Raw genomic sequence first — 10,485 nt, 5'->3', positions numbered from 1 at the left:
ACCCAACCATCCATCCACCCACCCAACCATCCATCCACCCATCCACCCACCATCCATCCGTCTACCCAACCATCCATCCACCCACCCAACCAACCATCCACCATCCATCCATTCATCCATCCATCAACCCACCCAACCATCCAACCATCCATCCATCCATTATTCAAGCCATCCACCTACCCATCTTCCATCTTCCATCTACTCCTGAGGCCCTCCCTTGTCTGAAGTGCTATCTCCAAAAGAAAAGGTCCTCGTGAAAATGTACAGGTCACCTTAAAGGGGAGAAAGAACCTACCTTTCTTTCCCAAATTCTCTTGCCTTCTCACTCGGAGCCCTCCCCGTGAGTAACCACATCCCTACCCATGGTTCCCTCTCCTACTCCCCACGTGGTTAGCTCCTAATCTCTATTTTGGGTTCAGGCCCCTTCCATGAACGTCAGAGGTTCAGCCTCTGATGTCAGCCTTTGGGATTCCTCCTCTTAGATGTTATATGGACACCTCAAACCCAGCATTTCCCACACTAAACTCATGAACTTGGCTCAAATTTGCTGCATCTTCTGTGGTCTCTAGATTAAGCATGGATATGCCATCCACCCACTGCCCAAGCAAGAACTTGGCACCATCCTTGACTCTTTTCTTGAAAGCCTAGTCCTTGTCACGTTGAGTTGATCCCCAAATGTCACCCTGAATCCTGTCATTTCTCTCTCCTATCATCCCCTTAGTGTCGGCCACCATCCCCTCTCTCCTGTGCACTGAAATAGCCCCACACCTGCTCTCCCTGCCCCTGTCTCGCTCCCATCCTTCCCTCCATTCCCCAGAGTGGTCATTCTAAAATCCCCAAAGATGACCATATCGTCATCCCTCAACTCAAAATGCTTTTGAGGTTTCTCGCAATGTCCAAAATTCACAAGGCATCATTAGACATCTTCCCATATCCCTCCTGCTACATTCCACCTTCCATTCCCACCATAACGAGCAATGCACTCCCCAGTGCTCAGCCCCTCTTTCCTCCAGGCTCTCTTTCCAAACCCACCTGCAACCTCACTCCTTTACCTATTTTTTCGTCATCCTTCAGCTCCCCTTCTGGTGGTCTTCCCTGAACAACCCTTGGTCTGAGTTTCAGTCACTGCTCTTGGCCCCCATAGTAGTCCTGGCTTGTCCTGCTGTGATTATATTTATGTCTACTTGTTTCTATCTCTCACTCCGCTGACCTTTTTGTGGGCAGTGATGCCAGCACTCAGAATAAGAAGGCCTGGGAGAAAGAAAGAAAGAAGAAAGAGAGGAAAGAGGAGAAAGAAAGAAAGAAAAAGAAGAAAAGAAAGAAAAGAGAAAAGAAAAAACAAGACAAGACAAGACAGACAAGCTGGTGTCTTTCCAGGAAGAGAGATCCGTGTTTAAGGGACCTGGGTATGGACATTGACTGGAAAGTGAAAGGGGACAGTTCGAATCTCCTGATGACAGCTGAGGTCTGGGAGTGAGGGGGCCATGATTCCAAAGGCATATTGTACTTACCTTTCATGCAAAATCAGGAAGAAATAGCCCCTTCAAAAATAAGAACGCTCATTATTGGTGCAACTAAGAAGTCAGAGGTGGTGACAAATGGGCAGTGAGGAGAGAGCCCCAAGTTGAAATCGCAGCTCTGCCCCAGGTGAGCCTGGCAGGTATCTCCTCCTCCAGGGGTCATGGATGGGCTCAAGGTCATCAGAGGTCCCCCTCACTGATCCCAGTTCTGTCCGAGGCTCTGACTCAGCCACCCTGGTGCCGGGGCAGAGCCAAAGCTGTGATCACACTTCCTAGAGCAGAGCCACGGAGGAGTCAAACGTCGGGAGTTGTGAGTGCACGGAAGAAAACTGTACAGCTTACCTGAGAGGATGAAGAAGATGCCAGAGACAAAGGCAAGTATTGTCCTGTGGGGACGGATGTGTCCGATGTTGCTCAGGATAAACCCAATGAACATGAAGAAGAGGCTGACCAGGGGGAACGGTGTTGCCGAGCGAATCATTTCTGATTAAGAGGACAAGAGGACACCATTGGCCTCCCATGGTTTTACCTACTTACCTCCCCACCCAGGTGTTCCCGACAGGCTCTGCCAGCTGGTCCCCCAAACCCCCTGGCCTGCATGAGTTCTCTGGGTTCCCTCCCCTTCTTGAGTGGCCCAGGGATCTCCCAGCACTGGCAGGGCTTGCGTCCCTGAGGCAGGGCTGGGAGGTCTGACTTCAAGGGCCAACATGCTTCTGTCTTCTCTTCCAGAGCAAAATGCTCCCTCCTTGGCATCCAATATGGCCGCTGCGGAAGGGCTGGTCACGCATCTCACTTCCTGTCTTGGGGGCATGAACCCTCACCATGCACACAGGCATCTCTCTCTGAGGGTCATAAGAGACAGTTCCTGGCCTCTGTTGTCTTCAACTTATAATTTCTTGGGGAACGGTCTGCATAATTGTATCTCATCTTTGTCCTCCCTGGAGTTTCCCAAGGGAGAAGAGTGTCTTTGATATTTATGGCGGGCCCCTCTACTACACCTGAGATTTTTCCAATCAGCTGACTCAGGACAGGGGCTAGAAAGACCAATCATGTGATTAGAAGGTGGGGTTTCGAGCCACGTGATCCAGGCCTGACTCTGGGAAGAGGACGGGGGTCTGGAGACTGTGTTCAGTCATGGGCTCACTCAATCACACCTCCATAATGAAGCCCGGTAAAACCTCGGCAGCAAAGCCTGGCTGGGGTTCCCGGTTAGTGAACACATCCATGTGTCAGGATGGCGACCGTCCTGATTCCATGGGGAGAAGACATGCTCAACCCTCAGTGCCCTCCCAGATCTGGCCCTATGTGCCTCTTTATCTAAGCTCTTGCTAGTAAAACTGTGATGAGAAGTATAGCATTTTCCAGAGTTCTGTGGCTTATTCTAGCCATGTTTTGAACCTGAGGGCGATCACAGGAACCTTGCTTCTTCCTTCTGCCCCGCTCTGCTCTGTTCTAGCCAGGGAACCAGGTCAGAAAGTCTGAGACACCTACTTAGAACATTGATGGTGGACTCCGACGTCAGCTGGGAGTTCATGGGCATCACGTATTCTATGGTGAAGCAGCGTCCCTGCTCTTCCCCTGGGAAGACAAGAATCATTTCCATTTCCGCGTGATTCTTGAACGTGGATTTGAAGTTAATATGTTCAAATGGTATTCCCAAATGCTCCGGGGAGTCTCTGCCCCACTGGGTTTGCACCTGGGCTGGATCTAAACCTAGGGGGCCCCATCCCTGGCGAGTGACCGGCAGTAGGGGTAGGGGCGCCTCCTGACGTCACATCCTTCCTAGAGAAGCACCCCCATGAAAGTGGACCCAAGCACCAAGAGTCGTACGAAACGCAGTCCTCAACTTGAGGTTGAGGGACACATCTGACGGCTGTCTTGCTGCTCTGGGGCAGACTTAGCTGATGGCGGTGCATGGCGGGCTTTGATGGACCAGACCCCCCCCCCACCAAAGCCTTGTCCATCATTTTGGAAGCCAGATCCTAGTGACTTCAAACTCTCATTCAGACTTTAAGTGGAGACTGGTGCCACATAGTTTAGGGCCATGGGAAGTGAGGTCAATGTCAGATGCCATTTCCCACATAGACCAATGAGTCACCAGGAGGCCAGGCCTTGAGGTGTGCTCCCTGCTGAATACCGCTGGGCGCCACCCACCACTGTCATTCTGCAAAGCCCCACTATAAAGCTGGGAAAATCACAGGTTCCCTCTGCCCTGTGTGCATGGAAGGTGACAGGGCCCTTCTAGGAAGGCTCAGTAATCACCCTGGGGGGTGGTTCCAGCCAGCTCAGGCTGGTAACCAGTCCTGCAGGTCATGGAGATGTCCGTCTGGTGCAGGCTGGTTCTGGGCCATGATAAAGGGATAAAGACAAAGTGTTTAGAATAGCAACTCAAGGGTTCTAGAGAAGTCCTCGAGAGCTGGAGGGAGGCCCAGATAGGCAGGAGCAAAACCCGAACCAGCTGGCAGATTTGGAAGGACCTGCATCCGGGTTTTCTCCTCCTCATTTCATGGACGTGGAACAGGGCAACTGTCCGGTATTTCCCATTCTGTAAACCAGTGGACCTGTGACGTCGCATCAGGGAGGCTTGCTGCATCTTCATTTGCTTATTTGTGATGTGGAAATAAGTTGTGCCTTGGAGTTGGACTTGGGGAAGCACTGGGATTGATAATTCCACGAGCTGAGGCACGCAAGGGCAGTGCCAGACCTGTGGGAGGCCAGCCCCGTTCATTCAGCCTGGGAGGCAGAGTGTGGGGAAGGGTGGGGAAGACGTGGCTACATGCATCTCCCAGGCCGGGGGCTGGGGACACGGGTCCCAGGGGATGACAGGACCTGCTCCAGTGGACACTGTGACTCAGGGCTTGAGTTTGGAGTGGGCCCTGGTCATTGCAGGGAGCCCCACCCAGAATTCCCGAGGTCCGTCCCCGGGGAACTTCTCCTTCCCAGTGGGCATCTCTTCCCAGCGGTGGGAGGGGGGGGGATGGGGAGGCTCTCGGGCTGGTTTTCCTGGGGCAGGGGCAGGGGCTGCTCCTCTCTCTGGGGCAGGGCCGTCCCAACCCGCGGTGCCCTTACCTGCGAGGAAGCAGACACGCCACAGGCCCGAGTGCAGGGACATCTTGATCTCCACGCTCTGGTTCTGGGGCAGGACCACGCCCTCCTCCAGGTAGAGCCAGTAGTCGGTGCTGACGGCAATGCCCAGGAGCCCCAGGCCACAAACGGCAAAGATGCTGCTCAGCAGGGTCAGGGCCTTCCTCCCGCAGCCACTCATCTTCCCAGAGGTCACCGGGCGGCCTGCGGCCAAGGAAGCAGGCTCTGGAAACAGGAGGGGGGGGGGAATGGAGCTGACCGTAGCAGCCACAGCTCTGAGGAGGCCAAGATGTGGGGTCCTGGGGAGGAAACTCAAGTCAACCTCGTCTGGGTAACTGGACGAACAAAGACCCACAGGCCGCTATGGGGGTGCTTCCTCTCTCCCCCTCAGGAATTCACAGCTTCCTGGACAGGCTACTTCAGGGCTCTCCCTTTCCTGCAGCAACCCACTCTATCCACACGGAAGACAAGAGAAGCAACACTCTCCCTGCCCTCGAAAGGTTCCCATTAGAAGGACAAGGTACCCCCAGCACAACTGAAAAATGCAGCTTGAGGTCTCCCCGAGAGCCTGAGGAGAAACGGAGGCACGACCTCTGCTGGGGCGGGCTTCTCTGTGTTAAGAAGGACTCTGAGGTTCAAACGCACCTCGGCAGAGAGCATCAGGATCCAGAAGGGGAGGCAGCAGCAGCCTGAAGAGAAGAGAGAGAGGCAGCGAAGGCCCCTGGGAAAGGTGTCTTCCTCACAGACTCTAATCAGTTCTGGCTCAGCCCCAGCCGAGAAGCCGCACCACAGTCCAAGCCCAGGGGGCCTCTAGAACCATCAGACCTGGCGGGCTCGGCTGAGGGATTCTGGGGCAGCTGGCCTCCGGCGGGGGCGGTAGGGGTCGCCTGCGGGTGCTGTCCGCCGCCGCTCTATCGTGCAGCCCACGTGGAGAACGACTGATCTTTGCTCCTCCGAGTGTGACCCATGGACCGACGGCATCGGCCTCACCCCAGAGCTTCTCAGAAAGTCAGAATCCAGGACCTCCCACCTTTCTAAACCAGAACCTGCCTTTTAACAACATCCAGTTGAGCTGCGGATCTGCGGAGGTCTGCGAGGCTCTGTGCCAAGCGAAGAAGCAGCACGCTACGGCGCAGTAAAGGTCATGACGGGGGAAAGCTGGGCTGTGACGGGAGCCCCGAAGAGGGTCACCTAGGGGGCGGCAGGGGGGCAGGCAGAGCCATTTCTAGAAAGGAGGGCAGCGGGCAGGGCCAGTCAGCTGAGATGCAGGGACCTCCCCGGCTGAGCCCGCTGAAAGGGGACAGAAGCCACGCTCAGGTCAGGAGGCTTGACTTGTCCCAGGAAGTCTGTGCCTGCTGTGGGAGCGTGGCGAAGGGAGAAGGGGGGAGAATGGGTGCTCTTCGCCCCAAGCGGGGATGAACTGATCCCAGCTCCTTAGCCCCGGCCCTGCCCTAGCAGCTGACTGTGGGAGAGCTGACTGGGCTACGGAATGAGCCCCGCGCCGCTTCCCTGGAGGCCGGGGTGAGAGCCTGCGAGCAGGGCTCCTGTCCCCGAGGCTGCAGAGCGTCGTCCTTCCTGAATCGGCTTTGACAAAGGAGGGAAGAATAAAATCCCAAACAGCCAGCCCCACCAACAAGCCAAGTTGTTGTCCGCACGCCGTGGGGTGGGAGACGGAGCAGGACGGCTTGGCTCCCTCCTGGGTTACAGGCGCCTAAGAAAGCACCTGCTCTATGTGGGGGGCCCTGGGCTTCCGTGCTCGGTGCTGCGGACAAGGCAGAGGAAGCAGGCACTGTGGCTTGCAGAGTTTATGAGCTGGAAAAGGAGGAAACAGCAGCCTCCTGACGAGGAGCCCAGGGAAGGGGCTGGCAGGACTGCCAGGACGGGTGGTGACAAGGCAATGACAACCGAGACTTTAGTACATACACTTTGTGGTCCTTGCACTCCTTTCTGAGGCTCACAAAAACCCCCATCCACCAGAGGGAAGGGAATTAGAAGCCAGGGGTGGTTGGGGGGGAAGGGGCAAGAGGAGACCGAAGGGAGTCGATCCCCAATGAGAGCAAGAGCTCTGTACGCTGCCAGGAGCCTTGAAGTGAGAGGTGGGGCGCCTGGACACAGCCCGGTCACTAACTAGCCATGTCATGCTGAAACAGTAACCTTTCAGAGGGCCATTTTTTTTTTTTTCTCTAAGAAAATAACAGTAAAAGCCAAAGTGTATTAAATGTTCTTCATTGTTAGGTACTCTGCTAAGCACCTGACTCTCTCTTTTAATCCTTATAGCGGTGTTACCATCCCCATTTTATAGGCAAACTGAGGATCAGAGAGGTTAAGAAACTTGCCTGAGATGGCTCAGCTAGCAAGTGGTGGTGCCTGCCTTTACACTTCACTTGGCCTCATTCCTGAAACCTGTCCTGTGCCACCGCTAGGAGTGTTTTCCCAAGTGGGTTCCGTGGAGCATTATTCTAGTAACAAAGACTCCAGTGGGGGAAAAGCGTGGGAAGCACCACACCTAGGTCTGGAAGAATCACGCTGCCTGTTAATGTTACAGGACTGAAAAGCTTGTGCAGTTTAGCTCATTGTGGTGTTTTCCAAACTCCTGTGCCCACAAAATGGCATCTGTTTCCATGGCACCCACTTTGGGAATGCTGCTGTCCCCCATGAAGAACGCTAAGCTCTCACCCCATCACGCCACGAAACTGCTGGGGGATTAAACAGAGCACTACTGTGAGGAATGAGCGTCACACGGCCGTGGGGGTAACCAGCCCCTGTCCTTGCAGGGGGCACAGATCAGGGCTTCAGAAACATGACAGCCAGCGCCTCGCTGGGGCTGAACGGCCAATTTTAACAGTAAGCTTGGCAGAGAGACAAAAAAAAGATTCAGATCTGAGAGGTCTAGGAAGGAGAGGGTAGGGAGGAGATCGGAGCTGAAGCCGTACGTGCGGGAGAGAAAGGAAGAAGCAGAGGCTGGCCCGCCAGCCACACTGCAGGAGCAGATCGCAAAGCCTGGGGTGAGCTTGGGCAAAGGGACCAGACCCTTCAAGAGTGTGTAACAAATCCACGCAAGGTGGCACAGAGTGAGAAACGGTCCTCTTCTCACAGTTGTATTTGCGCTTCCATTACGAGATCGCATTTTTGTACAAGTAAATGCCATGGGCTGAGGGCTGAAAAGCCCTTTGTGCACAGTACCTCATTGGGACCTCAGGACAACCCCATGAGTAGTAGGTGGTGTATGCCTCCATTTCATGGATGGGGAAACTGAGGCTCAGACATGTAATGCAGCCTACATGACGTCACAGTTGGGTGACATCTGTGACCTGAGATTGATTTAAATGTAGGTCTAATTCCCAAGTCTATGCTCTGGCTACATCATCTCCCTGCTGCAGGAATAAACAGGTTCAAGAAACTTGGGGTTATGGTCCCTGGGTAGCTCAGTAGGTTAAGCCTCTGCCTTCAGCTCAAGTCATGATCTCAGGGTCCTGGGATCGAGCCCCGCATTGGGCTCTCTGCTCAGCAGGGAGCCTGCTTCTTCCTCTCTCTCTCCCTGCCTCTCTGCCTACTTGTGATCCTCACTCTGTGTCAAATAAATAAATAAAATCTTAAAAAAAAAAGAAAAGAAAAGAAATGAAACTTGGGGTGAAAAGGCACATCCAGAGCAGGTCCCTGGGGAATCGAGAAATGGACACAACACAGTGTCTCAGAAGCTTGTCTTTGGAAATAGCCAAACGTTACATGAAGGCGGACACTCCCGACACTCCTGGGTTTCCTTTGGGGGAGTCAGCCGGCATCTCTGCTCATATTGAGAGGTGAACTCTCACCCAGCACTTCTGATTCCCCAAAACCTCCCTTCAGGGTGGGAAGACTAACGCTTCCCTCCAAGCACGCTTAAGAAAACCAGGGTCCAGAGGAGACAGTTACCTGAGATCGCACGGCCCGTTCCGTGGAGGGACAAGAGTGTGAACTGGAAATCGGAGTGCTGGTGCAGTGCTTTTCTCCCCGTGCTATACGGGGCGGACTTGTGCACTCGCCCACTCTGAAAGCACCGCCACGGACCGATCCTGTCTTAGTTCCGAGCCGGGCTCGCGTACGACTGCGCGTGCGCACAATTTCTTCCAGGCAGGGTCTTCAGTGGGCGGGGTAGCGGGCCCCCCAAGACTCGCCAGTCCGGAATGAATTCCTAGTTCCTGCACAGTCTTTGCTTTTCCACGGCCGCTTCTCCTTCTCACAAATCCTCTCCCTCGGCTGCAACATCCAGTTGATTTTTCTCCTGGGGGAGGCAGACCTTTTTTTGGTAAGTTGCTACCACCAGACAAGACATTTCTGCTATGATATTAAATGAATAAAGCTGGAGGTGAAACCTCGCATTTGCCAGGAGATCACCTCTGAAACAAATTCATAGGCTGGGAAGGCATAAACCAAATCGTTGATGGTGGATATTTCCAGGTCCTAAGTTACGTGTATTGGATTTTCTTTACACTGTTCTGTGCTCGACAAAAACCCAACCCAAACCAAAACTAAACAAAAAAACCACTCGTATATCCAGAGAACAAAACGAAAGATCAGAGTCATCAATTGTCTGATCACTGCCCTTGTAAACAGCAATGGAAGGGCCCCAGTTAATTTCTGGGCTAGAGATGCCAAAATGCAGTGTCTTCCCTTGGAGTGTGGGGCTCAGAAGCACAGCATCTTCGAGCCTTTTAAGATGATTGTCCTGGTGCCATTACCTCTAAGAATTAGCTTGTTAATTATCATGAATTAACAGTCGCTAATTATCATCTGTGACTAGCAATTAGGGAGAAATGTCTCATGGAGATTAAATCAGTAATGGCACATCTCTCTGCCCAAGCCGATAGCGAAGGCTTAGGTGCTCAGAGACAGGTGAGCTTACGGGCATGAGTGAGAGCCCAGCTGGAGAACTGGGAGTGTGTCTGGCAGGGTGGACGGGGTTTAACTGGGGAGGAGAAAAAATGTGGAAGGAGACTCCAATGCAGACATCCTGATCTCAGTTTCCCACGAATACAGAGAAAACCCAGTAGTGCTTGATGAAGGGTTGGGGGTGTGGGGGTTCTCGACAGTGCTTCCAGGCAGTTACAGCAGCTGCTCCTGTGGGTGGGGCTGGGTGGCTCAGCGTCAGCTTGGCCCACACATAGCAGAATGAGCTGGTGACCCGGGGACAGCCCCCAGTGGCCTTGTGGCTCTGCTTGCTTCCCCTCGTACTGATCCTCTATTACATTCTATGGTGGCGAAAAAGTGACCACAAATTCTTTGACACTCTTCCCACTGAGAGGTGGGACCCCCAGCCCTGTCCTCCTCTTGAGTTTAGGCAGGTTTGTGATGACTCAGACCAACAGAGTCCATGGAACTGACATCACAAGACTGGGTCACAGGAGGAGAAGCAGTTTCTGCCCGGTTCTCTGGGGAGCCCCTGCAGGGGGAAGCCAGTCCCCAGGTGAGAAGTCTGAGTCCCCCGAGACCACCAGGCTTTGGAGCAGAGTTTCTCAACTTTGGCCCTGTTGACATTTTGGGTTAGACGCATCCTTGTGGTGGGGAGCTGGGATGTGCACAGCACGGTGGTCAGCAGCATCCCTGGCTGCCACCCACCAGAGGCTAGTGCACCTGTTGTACTAGACAGAGATGCCCTTGGGTGGCACAGTCACCCCTGGCTGAGAACCACTGTCTTGGAGACCATGAAGAGGCGTTCTGATTGACAGCCTGAGCTGAGCTCCCAGCCACGGGATTGGGCCACTATGGATGCCCTGCCCCGTTGAGCTTTCAGATCACCGTAGCCCCCGCCCAGCCTGACAGCATCTGCAGGACAGACTCCAGACAAGAACAGCCCAGCTGAGCACTTCTCAAATTCCTGACCCGCAAAATATGGTCGTTGTTT

At 53.9% G+C, this 10,485-nt stretch overlaps 1 protein-coding gene across 5 annotated transcripts in view; it reads right to left on the bottom strand.

Moving 5' to 3' along the window:
• The window catches only part of CACNG5 (calcium voltage-gated channel auxiliary subunit gamma 5), a 40,411-nt gene that overhangs the window by 4,863 nt on the left and 25,063 nt on the right, over window positions 1–10,485 (bottom strand). For 2 of the 5 annotated variants that reach the window (XM_059379447.1, XM_059379444.1), the window contains exons 2-5: window positions 8,517–8,865; window positions 4,590–4,829; window positions 3,012–3,098; window positions 1,863–2,003 (exon numbers count right to left, since the gene is read on the bottom strand). In XM_059379447.1, coding sequence (XP_059235430.1) covers window positions 1,863–2,003; window positions 3,012–3,098; window positions 4,590–4,785 — 424 coding nt within the window. In that variant the 5' untranslated portion in view covers window positions 4,786–4,829; window positions 8,517–8,865. Of the gene's footprint in view, window positions 1–1,862; window positions 2,004–3,011; window positions 3,099–4,589; window positions 4,904–5,249; window positions 5,294–8,516; window positions 8,866–10,485 lie in introns of those variants that run through there. The other 3 variants (XM_059379445.1, XM_059379448.1, XM_059379446.1) reach the window with 3 other exon arrangements.

Source organism: Mustela nigripes, chromosome 16, assembly GCF_022355385.1.
Source record: "Mustela nigripes isolate SB6536 chromosome 16, MUSNIG.SB6536, whole genome shotgun sequence".
In the NCBI taxonomy this organism is placed as follows: Eukaryota; Metazoa; Chordata; class Mammalia; order Carnivora; family Mustelidae; genus Mustela; species Mustela nigripes.
Note: the sequence above shows the minus strand (reverse complement) of the source record. Positions and strands in the feature narration are given on the sequence as shown.